Source organism: Gavialis gangeticus, unplaced genomic scaffold, assembly GCF_001723915.1.
Source record: "Gavialis gangeticus isolate Ggan-Ray unplaced genomic scaffold, GavGan_comp1, whole genome shotgun sequence".
Classification (NCBI taxonomy): Eukaryota; Metazoa; Chordata; order Crocodylia; family Gavialidae; genus Gavialis; species Gavialis gangeticus.
The window spans coordinates 8735559-8757214 of record NW_017729029.1 but is presented as its reverse complement, the minus strand read 5'-3'; the positions used below and the strand labels follow the sequence as shown (position 1 = coordinate 8757214).

At 47.3% G+C, this 21656-nt stretch overlaps 1 protein-coding gene across 1 annotated transcript in view; it reads right to left on the bottom strand.

Moving 5' to 3' along the window:
- The window catches only part of LOC109300516 (phosphorylase b kinase regulatory subunit alpha, skeletal muscle isoform-like), a 180850-nt gene that overhangs the window by 71368 nt on the left and 87826 nt on the right, over positions 1–21656 (bottom strand). Inside the window, exons 22-32 of the mRNA XM_019521178.1 lie at positions 21313–21469; positions 20752–20831; positions 20291–20369; positions 20025–20154; positions 17145–17246; positions 16450–16565; positions 15048–15086; positions 12615–12659; positions 11564–11737; positions 9152–9205; positions 7975–8175 (exon numbers count right to left, since the gene is read on the bottom strand). Of these exons, the coding sequence (XP_019376723.1) occupies positions 7975–8175; positions 9152–9205; positions 11564–11737; positions 12615–12659; positions 15048–15086; positions 16450–16565; positions 17145–17246; positions 20025–20154; positions 20291–20369; positions 20752–20831; positions 21313–21469 (1177 nt within the window). The remainder of the gene's footprint in view (positions 1–7974; positions 8176–9151; positions 9206–11563; positions 11738–12614; positions 12660–15047; positions 15087–16449; positions 16566–17144; positions 17247–20024; positions 20155–20290; positions 20370–20751; positions 20832–21312; positions 21470–21656) is intronic.

Genomic DNA, 21656 nt, shown 5'->3' with positions numbered 1-21656 from the left:
CAGCTGGGACCAATGCGACTTAAGTCTTCACCAACGCTTGGAGAGTAGGATTGGCCATTGCTGACCTGGGCTACATGTAGCACTGGTGATTAAGGTGGGGAAAGGCCTCCCAACATGACTGCAATCGTGAAGTTCAGCTGGCCTTTGTGCTTAGGTCTTCTGGTCAAAGCTACAGTGTCATTTACATTGGAATAGCCTGAGACCTCAACAAGGATCAAGATCAGATTTATACTGAATACTGCACAAAATGTGTTCAAGAGATGGACAGGCTTGGTTGTAACTGCTCAGCATCTAATTACTGTACACTGAGCTTCCCACTGTTCCCTGGGACCTGCTTGTGGCAGCAAGCAGGGCCGGGCCGCTGGTTCCATCACACAGGGCTGTCCCCGGAGGCATGTGGCTCAGGCAGAAAACCTGGTAACTGCATGTGAACTCGGGAAAGCCTCACACAATGGAACCAGGCAGACCCCACACCTCCGCTCCATGAGCCTGCTGGCTTCAGACCCAGGGCAATGGTGCAAGCACCGTGCTCCAGCCTAGCTACCACCCCTGCCACTTCCCTACCTTCCCACCCAGCTGCCACCACCACCGCTTCCCACCCACCATTGCCCCCTTCCCCCCCATCTGTTGCCACCCTTCCCCCTCCTGCCACTACTTCCCTACCTGTGCGGTTGGGGTCAGGACCGTGCTGCCCCCACAGAAGTCAGTGGGGCTTGGCCCCATGCGAATACAACAGGGGAAGCCAAGGGCAGGGCTAGATACAGTGAACTGACAGGCATCCACCTGTGGGCCTGATGAAATCACTTGCCTGGCAGGATCCAGCCTGTGGGCTGTGTTTTGCCCACCCCTGAACTAATCCCATGGCTGGCTCAGGCAACACTGCAAAAGCCAACTCAGCCATGTGTTGAGTCAGCCCCAACTGGGGCCAGTGAAGCTACTTTGTCATGATGTCTGTCCACAAGCTGACTGTAAACTAGCCCTGAGATGCTGAGCAAAGTGCCATCCTAGTCCCACTCTGTATACTTGAAGTAGCACCTCTGCCTCAGATAAATTACTTTCCCCAGGGGCAGACTCAGCCCCCCTCCAATTATCAGTGCATCTACGAAATGAGAATGCAGGCACGTGTGAAACAAAGATGTTTTACTCCAGAGTTTCAGTCTTCAAAAACAATATATTAAAATTCTGTGTTTTTAATTATTTTTGTTTGTTTTACTAGAAAAAGAGACTGAGGTCTACATGCATCTCAGCATCACATGCCAAAAATAAAGATCTAAGAAATGGAGTTTTAAAAGGGAACATGGCTACATGTTAGAGTGCAATCAAGCTACAGTCAGTAAACCATCACGAAAGTGCAATGCAGCAACCAGCCCTATTCGTGAATGAATCCTCACCCCCAGTAGGCCATTTCACACCAGATTTGTAACTCCTGAGCTCTTTGTTTTTGTCACTTACTGGCTCTTTCCCAATCCTGCTCTGTGAGGAAACATTTGGCACCTTCTGAAACTGAAGATTAAAATTCAACTTAAAAAAAGTCACATGCACAGATCCACTTCCCAGCCCAGGAGCTGGGGCTCTGGATCCTGCAGTATAAGGCACTAAGGTTAACATGTTTAGGAGGTCAGCACTGTGCGATAGGTGCCCAGCTGTCAGCAGAACTCAGGTCCAGATCCTCAGAAGGGATGTAGGTGCCTAACGCCTGGTAATTTAGGCACTTAACTGCCTTTGAAGATTAGAGCCTCATGCACTGGGTGTACATGGAGTGCTAAGATCTTTTGAAAACCTGGCTCTAGCAATGCAAGCCAAGTACCTGCCAATCTAGACTTAGCAGTGCTCTGAGGCACTTTCTCTTGTCCATGGGAAAAGGAAGCATATTTTACAGACGTGTGTTCATGGAATTCCAGTCTGGCCCTAGATCACCCAAGGTCAGAAATCTTCAAAGGGTCTCTAGTACTGCTGTGAAAATGTAAGCTGAAATGGCTGCAGTGGGGTGGTTGACAGCCCTGCTCCCAACGTACACCCAAAAACAAAAACCCAAATGTTGTGGGTTTTTTGCTTCAAGAAACCATTGGAAAGTTTCAGGCTCAAAAGCAGAGTTTGTTGTTCTCTCAGGGTTTCAGCTCTGGTTTCTTTTCCTCTAACAGATTTGACTGCCACCATTTCTTTTGGAGTGTTGCAGCCTTCAGTGTTTTGGATGAAGCTGCCTTCCCAAACATGCCCAATTGCTGTGCTTGTTACCCTATGAGTTAGGTTGGAGGAACTGCATGAGGGAACTGAGCTCACTGAAAGGTCAAACATCTTACCTGTAGACTCACTCCCTTTCCCCTCAACTGCCAGGCAATGGTATTCCAGCCAGGCTTATCTAGCTATCTGGGCCATAAGCTATACTCCACCAGGTGATGGAGTTGTGGGACTGATCTGGCTTCTGAGACATTTTCAAACACCTCTAGCTCTAGCAAAACAGGTAAGCAGCTGAACGGGAGGTCAATGAAAAGATTACTGCCACATATCTTAATTTTTCTAGCAAATATATGAGCAGTGCTCATCTAGAAGGACTCCTACCATACTGTTAAACAGATCCAACAAGACCCTGCCCAACCTGCACAGTGCCCAACGTGCACAACTGGCTGGTAGCTGACAGCAGATACACAGAGGAGGACTATTTCAGATGGACAGGTTTGCAAGCATGTGCTCACTGTAACACCTGAGAGTGGATACACACCTCTGATGCTATGCAAGGCACATCTCTCCATACCCTTAGAACAGCCACACTGGTGCGCGCACACACTGAACTCTTAGTTTTGGAAGGAAGAATCAGAATGTCACTTGTACAGCACTCAATATTGCTGACAGTCAGATCACCTGAATGCTTAAAGAGAACCAGCTGATCTAAATGATCATCATCTATGGACAAGGAATAACTGGGATGGAGTGGGAAAAGGCAGTGGTTTCTGGAGAGTGCAGGTGCTTCAGCTTCCCCTTCCATGGTTTCACACCTGTCTTGGGTTATTGGTGACATGTACAGCATGCACAAGAACACCAGATATTGTGTTAGACAGTTCTGTGTTACAGAAAGCATAGACAGGGGAGGCTGGATTGTGTCTGAAAAGCTGAAGGGTTAGATGGATGAAAGGACACTGAGTCCTAGGGGAGTGAACATATTAAAATGAAACAAATTTTATGAGCAACTGGCAAATTTTTCTGCAGTGTTTGAATCTGAGCTTCTTAGGAAGTCTGAAACTAATGGAGCCAGAAAGCTCCAGTGAAGACTCTTTCTTCACTTGAGACTGAAGAAGCCAAAGCATCATACATCCACACCATTTCACTCTATTGGTCACCAAAGTTGTCCTGGGGAAAGAGGGTTCCAAGGCAACCCAGCCATAGAAATCTGTATGGAGTGCTTAGTGCATGCATGGACTACCTAACACAAGCACCACTATCATTTAGGCTTAGCTCCTCACTGGATAACACAGGTCCTTGGAAATTAAAGTGTTGCGTGAATCAACAGTAGAGGGACTGTGGCTTTTCTGATCTAAAGGTGAAATGCATGGACTGGTGTCAAAAGCACAAAGCAAGCAGGACCCAGCACTCCCACTGTAAAACACATCGCAGGCAGGTGGCTTCCCAACAAGCCCAGCTGTTACAAAGCAGGTAATTTAGGGCTACTTTAATTTGTTCCTGGGTCTCCATAGATAGATATACAGGAACTCAGCGCATCAAAACAAGGCTAAATATGGTTTGGGAAGGGGCTAAGAATCTCTCTCCAGTCAGTCAAGAACCTTTTGTGTAAGCCCTGTCCCCTAGAGCTCTAAACAGATATGGGAAGCTTGGTTGAGGACCCCAATCCACTCACCCCCTAAAGCAGTTCTGCACAGTTTCTCATAGGCCTCACCAGATCTGCATGGCAGGAGAGCAGCAGGTGCCCACAACAGGCAGCAAGTCTAACTGATCCCAAGTGCAAGGATTATGTCCTGGCTATGTCAGTGAGTCATTGCTAGGAGGGTCAGGAAGGGGTCTGGAGTAATGGGACCCAGACCTCTAACAAAAGCTGCAGTGGGAGGATGTGGGTCAGTTCATAAAATCTTAATTAAAAACAAAACCAAAGCCACACAGGCTTGGTGCTAAAGAGCGAAAGCATCTAAACAGCCAAGTCCAATGGAAAGAAAAAGGCAGGTGGCCATATACACTCTGTATCCTTCACAGCACGGGGATGCATCAACACAGAGAGAGCCTCTAGGAGGGGACATAAATAAAATCCTTTGTGAACCCTGCTATTACCCACCTCAGCCATGCCTAAAACCTACCAGTGTACATTTTATAACTGGTAAAGTTATGCAGCAGTAACATGCTGTGTAGACAGATGCCTCAGATGTAAGCTGGGACTCAATCCTGGGCCTGTCACAGCACAGCCCTCAGCCAGGCAAGCCAGGCCCTGGGATTGGATGGATAAAGAGTCAGGACATCTGTCCAGAAATGCAGCTGTGGTTTCTCTCTCACACACACATATACACACACATGCACTTTCTCCTGCCATGTCATTTTGCTCTGGAAGGAAAATTCTTCCATCCAAGAGTAGTTACAGTGGCTGTGGCATTTTCAAGGACAAAGCTAGGAGGAAGCAGGTCCCAAGCTCTGAAGCCACCATCCCAGCAAGGCAACTAATGTGAAAAATGTCTGCCAACAAGACAGCCTAAGGCCTTGCTGTTCTTCCCTAACAACTGTAAACTCAGAGTTGAAGCCCAAACCAGGTGAGTCTACTGCATGGTGCAGCCACTGCTGGGGAGGAACTCCTGCACATACATTGCAACTGATTTGGAGAGGTAGGTCATGGTGCCAAATCTGCCACTAGGAGCACTGTCATACAGCAAGGTGCAGATACCAGTGGCGGTATCCTTCTCCAACATGTTGTCATCTGCACCCAGGGTTTTCTGTTCCATTTGGGAGTGGAGGAGAGAGAAAGGAGAGAAAGGGAGAGAAGGCGTTAGTCAGCAGTGCATAAAATCATAGAAAATTAGGGTTGGAAAAGACTTCTGATCATCTAGTCCAACCCCCTACACAAAGCAGAACCATCCCTAACTACACCAACCCAGCCAAAGCTTTATCTAGCTGGGTCTTAAAAACTTCCAAGGACTTGTTCCATGATTTTTCCAGGGACTGAGGTGATTCCACAACCTCGCTGGGTAACCTGCTCCAGTGCTTCACTACCCTTTAACTTAAATTTCCCTTGCTGAAACTTGAGACCATTGCTCCTTATTCTGTCATCTGCCACCACTGAAAACAATCAGACTCTATCCTCTTTGGAACCACCCTTCACTAGTTGAAGGATACTATTCAATCTCACCCCAGTCTTCTCTTCTCTAGGCTAAATTAGCCCAGTTCCCTCAGAAGTCATATGCCCCAGCCCCCTAACCATTTTCATTACTGTCCCCTGCACTCTCTCCAATTCACACTCTTTTTGCAGTGGGGGGCCAAAACTGGGCACAATATTCCAGATGTGGCCTCACCAGTGCTGAATAAACTGATTCTTCCCCCTCATTTAATCTGCTAGCAATGCTCCTATTAATGCAGCCCAGTATGCCATCAGCCTTCTTCACAAGAAGGGCACACTGTTGACTCATATATAGCTTATTGTCTACTGCAACCCCCAGATCCTTTTATGCAGAGCTACTGCTTAGCCAGTCAGTCCCCAGTCTTTACCAGTGCATGGAATTGTTCCATCTTAAGTGCACAACTTTGCACTTCTCCTTATTAAACCTCATAAGATTCCTTTTGGTCCAATTGTCCAATTTGCCCAAATGTCTCCAAGTCCTAGCCCTACCCTCCAGCATGTCTACTATCCCCCCTCTGCTCTGTGTCATCTGCAAACTTGCTGAGGGTGCACTCCATCCCATCTTCCAGATTGTGGATATAGATATTAAACAAAACCAGCCCCAGGACTGACCTCTAGGGTATTCCACTTTATGCTGGTTGCCAACTAGACATAAAGCCATTAATTACTTCTCTCCGAGTCCAACTATCCAGTCAGTTTTCTATCCATCTTACAAGTCCATTATTCCAATTCATACTTCCTTAGCTTACCTGCAAGAATGTTGTGGGAGACCGTACCAAAAGCCCTGCTAAAGTCCAGGTATATCACATCCACTGCTCTCCCCACATCCACAGAGCTAGTCATCTTGTCATAGAAGGCAATTTAAGATTGGTCATGACTTGCCCTTGGAGAATCCAGGCTGACTGTTCCTAATCACCTACTCCTCCAAGTGCTTAGGAATGGATTCCCTGAGGACCTGCTCCATGATTTTTCCAGGGACTGAGATGAGGCTGGCAGGTCTGTAGTTCCCTGGATCTTCCTTCTTCCCTTTCTTAAAGATGGGCACTATATATGTCCTTTTCCAATAATCCGGGACCTCACCTAATCACCAGGAGTTTTCAAAGACAATGGCCAGTGGCTCTACAATCACATCAGCCAACTCCCTCAGCAGCCTCAGGTGCATTGCATCTGGCCCCATGGACTTGTACATGTCCAGCTTTTCTAAATAGCTCCTAACCTGTTCTTTTGCCCCTGTTGCCTGATCACCTTCTTCCCAAATTGTGCTGCCAGGTACAGTAGTCTGGGAGCTAACCCTGCCTTTGCAGACTGAGATAAAAAAAGGCATTAAGTACTTTAGTCTTTTCTGCATCATCTATCACTAGGTTGTCTCCCCCATTCAATAAGGGACCCACACTTTCCCTGATCTTCCTCTTGTTGCTAACATACTTGTAGAAACCCTTCATGTCCCTTGCTATCTGAAGCTCCAGTTGTGCTTTGGGACTTCCAGATTTCATCCTTGCATACTCTTCCCTAGTCATCTGTCCAATTTTTCACTTCTTGCGAGCTTCTTTTTTGTGTTTTCATTCATTGAAGAGTTCCCTGCTAAACCAAGCTGGTCTTCTGCCATACCTGCTAGTCTTCCTGTGCATCAGGATGGGATGATTCATTCCTGCATCCTTAGTAAGGTTTGTTTACAATACAATCAGTTCTCCTGGACTCCTTTTCTCCTCAGACTAGCCTCCCAGAAGATCCTGCCCATCAGTTCCCTGAGTAAGTTGAAGTCTGCTTTTCTGAAGTCCAGGGTCCTTACTTTGCTGCTCTCCTTCCTTCCTTTCCTCAGGATCCTGAACTAAATCACTTTATGATCACTGCTGCCCAGGTTGGCATCCACCTCTACATTCATCACCAATTCTACCCTGTTTGTAAGCAGCAGGTCAAGATGCATACTTTGGCATCCCGTCTTTTCAACCCCCCAGCAACCCACAGATAATCCCTGCTCCAGGCCGGCATCAAGCACTTAAAGCCCCAGTACCACTACTTCTACTACCTAATCCCTTCCCTTCCTTTCTTGCCCCACTACCTTCCTTCACAGATCCCAGTATAATGCATACTAATTTTGTATACCAGTGTAGCTTCCACTGGGATCCAGAGTGGAAAGATGTATTGCTAGTTCTCCTAGGGTACCTGCATGTGCTTGGTGCCCATGATCGCACACTGCTGTGAGGTAGCAGAGGAATAGATATTCACCAGGTTGTGTTCACAAAATGCTATCTCTGAATGAACATAAACATATCATCTACACCAGTGTCACTTATACCGAGGCAGCTTTACTCTCAACTCTCTCAGGGTTCATTCTACACTGGCTTGGAAGAAGTTCCTCAGGTGTACAATAATTTCAACCATTTGCAATCATCTGCCCACAGCTTTTTAATGCTGGTGAAATGGATCAGGAGGTCACCCAGTTAAGTGACACTTCCAATTACTCAGCAAGCAAGACTTGAATCTTTACTGAACACCTAGTAGAAGCCTACTGAATGCAATGCTGGCCCAAGTTCCATTTAATATGAGCACATGGGCTAAGTGTTTGACACATGCTTGCAAACCCAGACCTGTGTTCCTTCCAAGTTTGAGACCAAGTTCACTCATTCTAGCAAATGGCAGCATCCTACCTGTTCTTCATAGAATAAGTCATTTGCTAGGTGCACAATCTTTTCCACTGCAATGATGCCACCAATGCTGTTTATTTCTACATCTGCCAACATGGTAAGGACTAGGATAGCTTCTACGAGGAGCTGCCTATACTCTGGTTGTGGGACACGGTTTAGGACAGACTCAACATGGACTGCAAACTTTATTTCCCCAGGAGTCATCTGTGAGAAGTAAAAGAGAATTATATAGAGACACAGACACATACAGAATGTATGCAACATAGTCACATGAGCCCCACAACACTCGCACCCTCCAGGGAACCCAGCCCCATTCAAGCTAGCACTGCACAGTATCTTTCACGGTAGCGATCAAAATAGCTGACAAGAGATGAGTAAGCGACATTAGTCCCATTTTACAGATGGGTGACTGGAAGCAAGAGAGAAGTGACATGAGTGATTCTAGTGGCAGGGACAGAACTCAGGAATCCTAACTCATAAGAAAGCCTCCCTGAGAAAAGAGCTGGGTCAGGGAAGCTCCAGTGCTGAGGGGAAACACCAATATGAGAGCAGGATCCAGGTTTTGACTTAGGATGGAGCTCTTGAACTTGTGGCACTCAAAATTTGGTGCCCCAGATGTTGACTTGGGAGAAGCAGAAGGAAGGAGATGGATAGAGCACACAGGGCTGGGAGGTGGAGAGAGAATAAGAGTTGAATCATGCAAGCTTCTTGGCAAAAAACTGGCTGAGAGCACTGTGCCAGGCAGAATGCTGGCAAGTCCCATAGAAAGGCAGCCTCACACTCTTTATTCTAATCTTCCATTTCCAACTGCTTTGTAAACTTGGGAAAACTCGTTGCCACACAGATGGTTTTATGCTTGTTTTCTGCCTCTGCTAGAGGTGGGCTGTTTTCAGGCAGTGATAGGGGGAACAAAGACAGCTTTTGCCATTTGCAAACCAGGGTACAGAGACAAGAAGCAGATCTATTAAATATTTTGCAGCATTGGTGGCAATAAGTCTTCTACATCCTAAGTGGGAGAGCTGGAGACCTTGGCTTTGCAACCCTAGTGCACCTGTGACATGCTTTCCCTCCCTCTCTTGTACATACTTTACATGATTCTGCTCTAATTGGACTGATGATCCCTCTCCTCCCCCCCCACCCACCCAATGTCCCCAAACATACACCCACCTAAAGCTCTTACCTCTCTGGTAGTTGAGGAAGGAAGAACAAAGCCCTCCACAGAGAGGCCATGGCACTGCAGAGTAAGACAGAAAGTTAGGGGCAACAGCTCAGAAAGGGAGATTTGAAAGGGGACATTATTCAGTCTCTGCTGAATCTCTAAAATATTCCAGTTCCCAACAAGGCCACAGAAAAGGGCTTTGTGGAACCATTTGACATCCAGTAAGTCAATGACTACAGATGATGTTGCCTTTAATATCTGTTCTCTGCTGATGTGTTGCCTTCTAAAGCAAGGAGCTGTTCTGCATGGTATGAAGCAACTCCCACGCCTTGTTATTTTGGTTGAAGTCTATGTGGTTGTTCATATGGATACAAGCACTTTCTTATCAAGTCAGTTAAATTAGTAAGGAATCCACCTCAGATCTCTCTCAAAAGATAACTCTTTTAGTGAAGTGAGAGTGTCTGAACAAAGCTCTGACCCTATATAATGGGGATGGGGGGTGAATTGCATCCTTTATATCTGCTTTGGTTCTGTCACCCATTGAGACAATCCCCAAGTTTGGTTCCAACTATCAGCATAACATCCCTTTATAAGATGCCTCTCCCACCCATCCTTCTGACCATAGTGACAAGTCAAACTGATATCAACACGGCTCCTTTGGCCTGATGTATTAAGGGAAATTCCCCAGCAGAGTTGAGACTTACTACTAGCTCCCCCCTCCTGTTGCATCAGCATCATGCAGGAGGAGATGCCCTCAGACAAGAGGCATCTGGAACAGGAAAGCATGCAGGTGGAGTATACCCAAGGTGCACGTGTGCTCCAGAAATTCTTTACCCTTGCAACTCTCCATAGAATCTTAGAGGAGTAGGACCGGAAGGGACCTCCAGAGATCATCCAGTCCAACCCCCTCCCTGAAGCAGGATCATCCCTATCCAAACCATCCTATACAAATCCATCATCTAACCTCTTAGCAAAACTACAGTCAACCTTGACACAACACAACACAAGCCAAAGGTAAAGCAAGGGGACTATGGCGGCCAATGTCCTGCTGTTGTAAATGTTGTTAGTATACGATCAAGAGATCCCAAGAGAGCCATACCCCCTGCTGTAGGGGAAGGTAAAACCCCTCAAAGTTTGCATCATAGGATAATATCCCTTCTTGAGCCCAAATATGGCAATCAGCCTGACCCTGAGCAGAGGGACAAGACCCTCTAGCCAGGAATCTCTGGCTTTAAGTCCCAGCAGGAGCACTGCCACACCCCAGTCAAAAATCGCCAGCTTTTCCTGTAGCCTCTGAGGGAGACTCAAAAAACCCCCAAAAAACAACAAACCCTGATATGTACGGGGAAGGGACTCCCTCAGCCCCATGCATCAACCAGCAGAGCCCAGAAATGTGGGAAATGCATACAGTAGATCATAAGCATACCCATGCATAGATCATCCCTCACTAGTGCCTGTGCAACCCCACCCTGAATACTTCCAGTGATGGATGGTCCACAGCTTCCCTAGGCAGTCTATTCCACTGCCTCGCTGTCCTAACCATGAAGGAATTTTTCCTGATATCCAATCTAAACTTACTTTTTGACAACTTCCAGCCATTGGTCTACCTTCTACTCTCTGCAGCAACAGAGAAACAGTGCTTTTCCTCTTCTATATGGCAGCCTTTCAAGAATTTGAAGACTGCTATCATGTCCCCTCTTAAGCGCCTTTTCTACAAGCTGAACATGCCTAGCTCCTTCAGCCTCTCCAAGCATGACATGTCTTTCAAGTCCTTTATCAGTCCTGTCACCCAGCTCTAGAGTTACTACTCACTGAAGCACATAGACAAGTGCAGGCTGCCCTAGCTCAAGAGTTATCAATCTACAGCCTGTAGGTTGGAGCCAGCCTGTAGAACTACTGGATTTGGCCTGTGGACCTAGGGCTTTAGCAGCATTTAGCGGCAGGAGACAAGCAGTGGCAGCAGCCAGGTCCTAGTCCCCACCCATTCACCTCTGAACAGGTCATTCTGCCCTGGAGCTGGAAAAGGTTGCCTACCCCTGGTCTAGCAATGTTGGGACCTCACACTGTCTGTATCTTAGTGGAAGGGTGAAACGTGCCTTTTCCTACCTGCAGCTGAAAATCCAGCTTGCAGGGGAAGCTCCTGCATAAATCTAAAGTTCCCAACTTTACATGGCCCAAAGCTAGGTTTTTGACACAAAGACGACCAGAGCAGGCCCCACAACACTAGGCCTGAATAGCTGGGACCTCAGAATAGGCTCATCAAGGCTACTGTGCAGCAGCATCCAGTGGGCTACAAGAGCAGTGAGGTTTGTAGGGAAGGTGTTACATCTTCTGGGCACTGCACAAGAACAAAGATACAGGGGCATCATGTGTGGGAGACTCACCCAAAGGAAGGAGATGGCTGCACAACAACCAGCCTGTGACCTGCCTCACCTTCTGCAAGATCCTCCAGACTTTTTGGTAGAAGCCCACTGGGACCCTGTTAAGCGCTCCATCTAGCCGCCGCCTCCGTTGCCATTGGCCTTGGCGGCTGTCTTTGGAGAACTGATCTTCCAGCATGCTAGCAAAGGATCCCCCGCCAGGGAAGATGGAGGAGCGTCCAGAGGTCTGAGCACAAGACAAAGGTACACTGAAGGCAGTGGAACAGCTCTAGTGACAGCAGCCCAAAACATGAGACAGCATTGGGTGAGGGATCTCCCCTCTAGCTTGCAGTGGCTTCAACTGCAGAGAAACCTGTAGCCCTATTTCTCTGCCGTCATCATCGCATGCTGTGATTTTGGTGGCTCTTACAAGTCAACCACAAAGAGCCAGGCCAGGTTAGTGCTGGGCTAGAACATCAGCAGACACATGAGAGCAGCCATTCAGAAGAAGCTAACAACAAGCACTGAGCCCAGCATCCAACCACAGGGGGAAGGCACACAGTGCTGATCTTAGAGATGTAAGGCTGCTTGTGCCCATTAAAGAACCCCTGGCAACTTATGCTCAATCTGGAACATTAGGCCAGTGCCCAGAGTGGGCAACTACATTTCCTTTCCTGTCCTCAGGATGCTGATGGAATACAAGGTCTCCACATCCAGCGTTGGCCTTGCTAGTTTTTAGGGTTTTCAGCCTTGTTTGTCTTCCCATCCCACTGCCAAACATGATGTATAGGAGGAAGGGAGGCAAGGAGGGAGAAAGAAAGGAGCAACGAAGCGCTGACTATAGGCAGGCATTTCCTTCTGGGCACGCTCCCAAAAGAAAGCTACCAATAAATCCCAATGCCTGCACTTGCAACAGGCCTCCCAAGTAGCTGCATGCATTGCCTTTGCTTAATGCTAACTTTGCTGACCCTCTGTGCAACTTTCCTAGCCACTGTTGAAGGGCTGCTGTGCTCCACTCCAAAAGTGACTGCACTTCAGAAGCAATTTCTCTCTCTAGCTAGTTTCTTACTCAGGGACCTGAGAGGACAGGCACATAGTGCATGTAAACAGGAGGGACAAGTTACCAGAGAAGATCCTGAATCCGAGTCCAGGGAGGGTAAGCCACAGGTCTAGAAAGAAGAGAGAGACAGTCAAATCTTGATGGGTTGGAGCAGGCAACACCATTAGCAGCAGCAGTAGCTTGGGCAAAGCTTTGTGTCATTTGGTGGGAGTCTCAGGCACCCATGATTAGCCAAAGAATTTAAAGCCAGTTTAGGAAGTTGCATCACAGACTTTTGCATTAAACTGAAGCTGTACCAGAGGAATGACCTATCCCTGGGGAAAGGATAAGAGCCAGCCACAACTGGAGGCGCTGGTTAAACAAGGAGGGAAGCATAGTCCAGTATATAAGGTGACAGACTGCACTGTGCTAAGCCTTGGGCTGGGTTTTCTTTCCAGACTTACCTTGTGCAATACTGGATGCACTCCTTGGCAGCCATGATAGCCAGAGACTGGGCACAATGGAATGAGGCAGAGAAAAGCTCAGCCTAGCAGGGGGTAATCTATAGGATCTAGAACCCAGAACGAAGTACAGAAGCCTACACTACTGCCAACAACCACTTCAGAGCAAGACTGAGGTCCTTCTTGTGGGGACTGAAAATGCATGAGGGTTCACTGCACAGTAGCACTGCAGCTACAGCGAGCTCTTTCCAGGGGAACATGCTCCCACATTATAGCAGACGGAGGAAGTGAATACAGAAGGAGCATTGTTGCCTGCAGTTCCATTAGGCAGCTCAGAAGGGGAGAAGCTGAACTGCATGGTAGGTTTATCTGGCAATTCCCAAGCTTCTGGAACTGTGGTTCTCAATCTTTTTAGATTCAAGGCACCACTCAGAAAACACCAGCTCTTAGTTTTCATTCTTTTTTTGATTATGGAAAAATCATATTGCAATTCTCTTGTTGTAAAGAGCTCAGAAAGACCACAAAAGATCCAAAATGTTTTTAACACTACGGATTCCTACTTGAAATCTCTGGGCTTATCCTGTGAACCACGGTTGTATTCCTAACAGTGCTAACATTGTGTGACACCACATAGCACCCCTAAAAGGATCCCAAGGCACCCCTGTGCCATGGCACCCTAGTCGAGAATCACAACTGTAGTAGTACAACTCAAGATAAGCAAGTACAAAAAGTTTCCCTCCTGCACTGGATGTCTTCTGCTGAACTTCATTGCTGGTTTGTGGCCCAGCGTGTTATGACAAGTCAATCATTCCTGGCCTCTAGGCAAGACTCACATGCCCCATGGTGTTCTGCTCCCTCAGGTCCCCTATTCTTCTTGCACCTTGGATCAAGCCCATTTCTAAGGCTACAGGTTCTTGCTGGCCCAGAGACCCTCCCCTCGTGGAGTCCTGGTAAGAGCTACAAGCAAGAAGTGCAGGTAAGAGACCTGTGGAGAAGTTATCATGATTGGTTCTTCATAGCCCCATAACATGGTATGTCTGTTCTTCTGGCACCTCCTCCCTCACAAGGAAATAGCACAATAACAACAGGGATAGAGGCCTGAGGACTGGGTGAGTTTCCTAACTGGGGCCTCATTGAGAGGAGGAGCAGTTTGTCAATGTCATACCAGTGTGGCACTCCTTGGGTGTGCAAAGCTACCCCAGCAACACTGCACTCTGTACCGGTAGAGTAGTGACTTGTTTCCTTCATAGGGTGGCTGCTGCTGCCTGCCTTACTGGCAGTGCTGTAACAACAGAGCCACCTACTGCAGACCTGGCACCTAGCTGTTGAAGTTTTCTGTTAGCATAGCTACATCACTTCACTGAGGTACAGGAGCCAGGCAGAGCCCTCTTCAGCCAGTTTAACTGCACTGACAGGATTCTGCTGGCTTAGCCATGTCAACTACAGACATCGCCTTGTCACACTCCTACTGACAACTATTCCACCAAAACTTCATAGTGTAGCCCAAGCTTTTAATCCCCTTCCCTGAGTGACAGACTACACTGGTATCAGCAGAATCTAACTGCACCCACATTTAAGTCTTCTGCTGTGTGAAGTAACGAATCACACTTCTTTACATCCCTGCTCAATACCACTATGCCAGAAGATGTCTACAATGTGGCTATTGATTGGACCATCAGAATGGCATTGCTATTAGCCAGATTAGAGATGGCCATCACTGTATCCCATGAAGTGCAGACATGTGGCATATGGACAGGAGAGACACTCACTTCTATCCAAGCCTGCTGCCAGAAAAGAGCTCCAGGTAGAATAGCCTGGACTGGAAATGGGCTTCAGAGTCCTGAAGGGTAGCCTGCTAGGACCAATTCACCTGAATGGACCAACTAGATCTCTCTCATTGGCACTGAACCCCATGTTTATTGGCGAGGGAAAGCCAGCTCCTGGGTGCACCAGCTCGATTTTAAAGAAGCCCATTAGCTCATGCATGCTCAGAAGCTGCCCGTGTGCGCAGAGTTATTGATTAAGCTGACGTGTGAAGGGAACATTGGTGGTTTCACCTTACTCCCCGTCAGAGACTGCCTACGTTTATCCAGTTGCTGAAAGATAAAAAGAAGATCAAAATACATGCAATATGACTAGCTGCAGATACATGGTGGTGCTATGTCCTGCTGCCTAAGAGCCCCACCCTGACTTGAGACTCCGAAGTAGTTGGTCCCCTATGTAATGTCAGGCATTTGTTTCCTTCCAGACCCTTCCCCCTCTGAGGAAAAAGAAAAAAGATTTTCAGGGACTCAAGCAAGGGAAAAACAGGTAACAGGCACCCAGACACTGAGCATATGAAACAGGATTAGGTCCTATGTCCACAAGAACATCCACTCAGTCCCTCCCACATACCATGCAACAGAGCCCAAAGCCTAATTGCTCATCTATACGGGAAAGGAGCTAAAGCAAAGCAAGCCCTTGGCTGGGCAGTCTTACTGCAGTTTAACTTGACTTTTTTCCCAGACAAGCCACATCAGACTGAAATAAGCCCTTCACACAAGTCAGGATGGCCACAAAGGCTGAGATTTGCACCCCCTGTGACTACAACTGATTTAACACTATTCTGGTGCTGCTCTCTGTCTAAATGACCCTGATAATGAAGTTGCTGTGAGAGCATCCAGGGTGCACCTCATGCTGGCAGCAGCCTGCACATAAGGGAGCCCTGGCAGGCCTGCCCAGCTATAGTACCAAGTGTTCCTGGCCTCTGAGCGGGGCAGGGCACAGGAAACAGACTGCAAGAAGTCACATGTGCCCCAGGAACATTGTTATTGGCTCAGAGAAAACAGAAGAGCTGGAATCTCAGATACAGAGGAGCAGCTTGCAACCTCAGCTCTTGTGACTCCCTCAGAGACAAGGTACCCTGCAATAATACCCAGTACGGATTCTGTTACCACCAGCCCCAAGGGACATAGTGGCCATTTCAAAGGTGTTTGAACCAAAGTATGATCTCAGAAACCTTCTAGCAAGTATGTGGGGGGAGAGAAGTAAGGAACTCTTGGGAACTGGTGGAGCAGAAGATAAATCCTCTGCCATTTTATGGACATTTCCCAGGTCCTACTGGCATAAGGAGTCTTTCCTCACCACACTGTACTCTGGCTACAGGAAACCTGCTGTTAGAGATTGGGGATGGAACCCTGAAGCTCTTGTTTCAAAAGCACAAACTCCTGCCAGGACAACTCACAGCAGTGTTAGCAATAGAGGGACATTGACCCATCTAGGTGGTCCTTACCTACCCGCTCAGAAGAGGTTGACAGTGACATACAGGCCAGTTCTTCACAGTATCATTTTAAATTACTACAGAGCTCCCCAACTGGCTACCTCCTGAACCTTAAACAAAGCTATTATATACCTATGAAATCAGCCAGCCCTGGACCTCAGCACCTCCTAAGAACCCCAGCCCAGTCCTGCCTTTCTCACCTGTTTGATCTCACTTTTCAGCTTGATGATGCCAGTTCGCTCCGGTTTGGTTGCTCCGACAGCGCCCATCTCACGGATGGAGATGGCTGGGGAGAGGGTTGAATCAACAGACCGCACTGAAGAGGCAGAAGGAAGAGAACTTACCACCGCCTCAAAGGACTCAGGGCAGCAGTGCAGCCTACAGAGAATCTCATGCTGCCTGAGGGTTTTCTCTTACCATCTCCAGTAGGTAGGGATGCAAGACCTTGCAGACAGCTCAACAACCACCTTAGCTAGTGCCATGGTACAAATCTCCTTTGCCACCTACTGTTGCTCTCCCTGTTCCAAGCATCAGCTGCATCAACCCATTTCATCACCACGTGAGGCACAGAGTTATTTTGATAGCAAATTCAGAGCTGGGCTCAGGCTGAATTTCTGACCCATGAATGGGGAGAGTGTTTGAGCCACAATGGAGAATTAAACAGGAAGATGCCTCAATATGTAAAGCAAAGGTGTGGGAAGGTTACAGGAACACAGGATTACTTATAGCAAGATGTACATCTACAACAGCAGAGATGGGCAGGTTTGAATGGCCAGGAGTAGAACTGCAGCTAAACATGCTTTGGCCAGGTTTCAGCGTTCATTTCTGAGGTTTTCTGTTTACATTTCAGAGGCAGCCAAATTAATGTTAAAGATCTTTTATAAGAAAGACTCACCACTCTTCTCCACCCCAAACTCCTTGCCAGAGAGAATGTGGCACAGAAGATTCTTCATATCCGAAGGACTGAGATTCATTAAGCTCTCGGTAGCTTCTCCAGCTAGAGATCAGAGAGACAACTTAGGTGACTTCCAGCAAAATGACCTCCTCTTCCCCCTCCTTCTTGAAAGCTTTCATATTATAATCTATGTCACTGATTATGGGGAGGAGCATTCCTAAAGAAAGTTCTAGTAAGAAGGTTTATTGTCAACAGGTGCATAAGTAAAGTCATATAACAGTTTACTCCCTCATACGTACTGATGAAAAATTCAAGCTCTCATCCTGTTCTTAGTCCCCAAAGAAAACTTCAGTTGCTACAAGGTCCTCTCCACCCGGAGATCTAGGCAATTACAAAACATGAATTCCAGGAGCTCACAAGTGATTCTAAAGCTTTCAGAGTCCCTCAGCCCAACCTCATGGCTCACTAATTCCATTTCCCTTTCCCCAGCACCTGTGAAAGAAACGCCCCCCCCCACAAAAGTGTGAAGAGAGACACTGAAACTGATCAAGATGCCAAACATGCATCACTGCAGCTCTTGAGACTGAAGTCAGGGGTCAGCAACATTTTGGAGTAGGAAGCTGCTCTAAAGCAGCTCAGCTCTGAGTTTGGGAAGCTTCAAGCCTGGCATGTACCGCTGCTACCACCACCACAGTCAAAGCTGCAGTCCCTGCTCCTTCCCTCAGTACCACTGTGGGGACTGTTTTTCCCTGCTGCCCAGCCAAACCCAAATCTGCACCCAACTACCCCCATGAGGAACACTGCCAAAGCCCTAGCAAAAGCCCCCCAGATTTGCAGGCCCAACAGAATGGCTCCACAGGCCAGATCCACCCCACAGACCATAGGTCAACAACCCCTGGTTTAAGTTCTTCAGTGGCCCACCTCCCATAAATAGGATATCCTAACACCCCAGACTTTACTGGTTTTACCCATGCACATCCCTGTGTAGCTGAGAACTCACAGCTGGCAACTGAGACACAGCAAGGATAAGTGACCTGCCTGCCCCAAATCACACAGGACTCTGGCAGGGAACTAAACACAGGTCTGCTGAGTGCCACGTGAACCCACTATCCTTTGCACCATCCTCCCCTACCGTGACTTTCAGCATTTACTTGTAATATGTACATACAATTAAATTCCCAAACTCAGAGTGGTTAAACTGACTCTCAAATTGAGGCACAGTTTGTACCTATTAAAAATAGCCAAGCTGTCCATTGACAACCCTCTGCAAAGCTTTTTTGGGTGTCCACTGCACGTACCCTAGTGTCACTTATGTTCCATGCCTCCTAGAGAGGTTCTGGCATGAATGACAAGGTAATATAATGAGAATTCTGTTCTTTAAATGTTAAAGAAAACCCAAAAATAAATAAGAGACTGAGCTGATAAACAGGGGAGTCTATATTTTTGGTGCTGCAAGCATAGGTGCCTCTATCTTTACGTAACCAACTACTACAGTTTTCCCCAGAGACTTTCATTACTAGGTTCAAATTCTACTAGTTATGTGCTCCTCATGCAAATTGAGCCCACAGAATTATCTGTTCTTACCCAAAGCGTCTGTCAAGCTGAAGGCTGAGGGACAGTTTGTTATAAAACCTATTTATTGGGGCTTTGATAAGGTGACACAAACCCAGCTACAATTCTAACCTAGTTATAATGCAACAAGCAACAGAGTACAGGTGTTCACCTCCTACTGCCAATTAACAGGCTTGGATGTTAAGAGGGATACAGTAACCTTTTCTGTCTTGCCCACATAGACTAAATTCTAGGAGCAGGAGCTAACTCTCTGGCTTGGTTTGTACAATGCCTATTATGACAAGGCCTTAATCTGGGCTAGGGCCTCTAAGAACTACCAGATAACACTGTTAGGCCACTGACTGATGTTAAAAAGAAGGCACAATGGGATCTAATGTGCGATCCTAACAACTGCATTACCTGCCATGCCATATGTGCATGGAACGAGGCGTGATTGTAGAATTGAGCACCACATTGCATCATGTCACAGATTCACAGAAGTTTAGGGCTTGAACGGACCTCGTGAGATCATCAGATCCAGCCCCCCTACTGAGGGCAGGAAAGACTCCTGTGGTCAAATAATCAGATAACACGCTGTCATGTTGCCAGCGCAGCGGCATCTTCAGACCTGGGGATGTACCATGTATTCCCACAGCTGAGAGCTCTAGCAGCTAATCGGGAGCCCCAATCAGCTGACCAGTGCTCCTGACCTCTAGAGCATATGGCAATGTGCTGTGGAGGCTGGGAGCATTGGCTACACAATCAGTTAAAGGCAGGATAGGAACCAGGTACAAAAGTTATTATGCATATGTTATGTAATAACTTTCATGTTACAGGGGTATAGGTTGTAGCCATGTTGGTCTAAGGACATAGGCAGACATGGTTCTTTGGGTAAGTCCAATATTTTTTTAGACCAAACCAGATTGTTGGAAAAATTCTTTGCAAACTTTCGGGTATAAATACCCTTCATCAGGCTAAGGAAGCATCTGTAGTTGGTATGGGCTCTTCCTGGATAGAATGAATAGTAAAGAACTTTATTATTCAGTCCCCCCAACTACAGATGCTTCCTCAGCCTGATGAAGGGTATTTATACCTGAAAACTTGCAAAGAAGAATTTTTCCAACAATTTGAGTTGGTCTAATAAGAGATACCAGATTTACCTGAAGAACCTTGTCTGCCTCTGTAATAATTTTGTCACTTATTCCTGGCTTTCTCACACCATTAACTGAATGAATGTGTGCCCAGGTCACTGCTTAACCAGTAAATCATGACTTAAGTGCAACATGCGTCAGGAGCTTTAGAGGAGATTGCTGGGCTCAGCACACATACCTGAGCAGTGCAGAGAATGCGCCAGCTCTGTCACCATCACTTGGATGATAAGCCCAATGCGCAGGCGGAACATCTCAGAGAAAAGGGAAGGCTGTGTGCGGATGTACATGGCCAGATATACCATGATTTCCTGAGGGTAAGAGCCAGGAGATGTTAGGTCACCAGACAGCTGCACAACAGGAGAGGCTATAACCTCAGAGCATGTGGGAAAGAAAGACTCTCCAGCCTGCTGGAGGCTGATTACCACCTGGGGCCTGTCCTCTCACCTGGGTCAGAATAGAGATGCTCAGGTTTTTCTCACTAGCTTCATCAATCAGTTGAACAAGCTCCTCATACGGAAGCGGACTGAGGAGGCAACAGAAGTACAGGTGAGACCCAGCATGATCTAGATGGATCCATCACTGGATGGATGACCCCTTCTCCAGATCACAGGGAGTGCCCTGTCTGCTCTGACATGACTCGACTAATGGCTAATGAGGTTCTCAGAAGGACACATGGAGTTCACTGGTGTATGGAAGAGCAGGAGCTCACATACTGGCTAGCTTGGGACTAGACCTCCCTGGGCCTCTTTCCTTTGAGAAGGCAGCAGCAAAGCATTCAAGGTGAAGCTTGGAAAAGAGTACTCGCCACTTATTTCTGTCCATTTTGTGCTGGCCCCTGGATCATGCTGACTAATAAGATGTTATCATTCCCCATGGTACAACTCAGAAAAAGCCACTGAACTCACGCAGAGATCGTCTTCTCACGAGGTTCTGGAGGAAGTCCCACTGTCAAGTGCTTCTGATGAGACAGGAGGTCAGTGCAGGCCTAAAAACAGAGGAACCATCCTACATATGGTTATGGGTAACCAACAGGCAGACCTATCTACTGTCTAAGGAAGTACCCCTCTGCCCAGCCAACAGCCTCATTTACACCTTCCACACAGAGCATGGACACAAGACTCATTTTAAAGTTCCCCCTTTCTTCAGGGATCATCCTACTTCCCTCACCCCTAAAAGTCTCTTCTTGAAATCCGCAGTGCTGACAGCTCCAGCCAGTCAGTAGGAACTGCAAGTATGTAGGCCAGGCAGTCCAACATAAGCACAGTCAGGGCATTTTCCGAAGCTATGAGATTTTCACTCTCTCTGTGAAACAGTAAGGATGACCCTGGATTCAGAAGCCTCAGATCCAAGAAAGGCCCTTCGTCAGCAAAGTTTTCTGACAGAGATTTAGGAAGTAAATCACTACCATCCCATCTGCTACCCCCATAAGCTTGAAGCTGGAAGCAGACTGGCAGATGAACCATTACCTCATCAAGAGCTTCCACCTTCTTCTTCAGGATTCCCGAGATGTAACGGATCAAGGCCCACTGTCGAGTAGTCCCTACTTTGATGTACAGCTCAGTAAGGAGGTCCTTGATTGTAGCACCAGGTTGGCCATGGATCTCAGTGTCCCAGTCAGGCCCCCTGTGTTAGAGATCCCTGGTTACAACAAGGGTGTTTTAGCCAAGCACAGCTAACTGCAGCAGCAGCAGCATTAATATCTGTTCAAAGCAACAGATGACAGATCAGGATTAAGAAAACAGCAGTGCTCAGGGAGGAACACTGTCCTGGCTAGCAGCACTGCTCCAAACAGCACGAGGATGAGACAGAA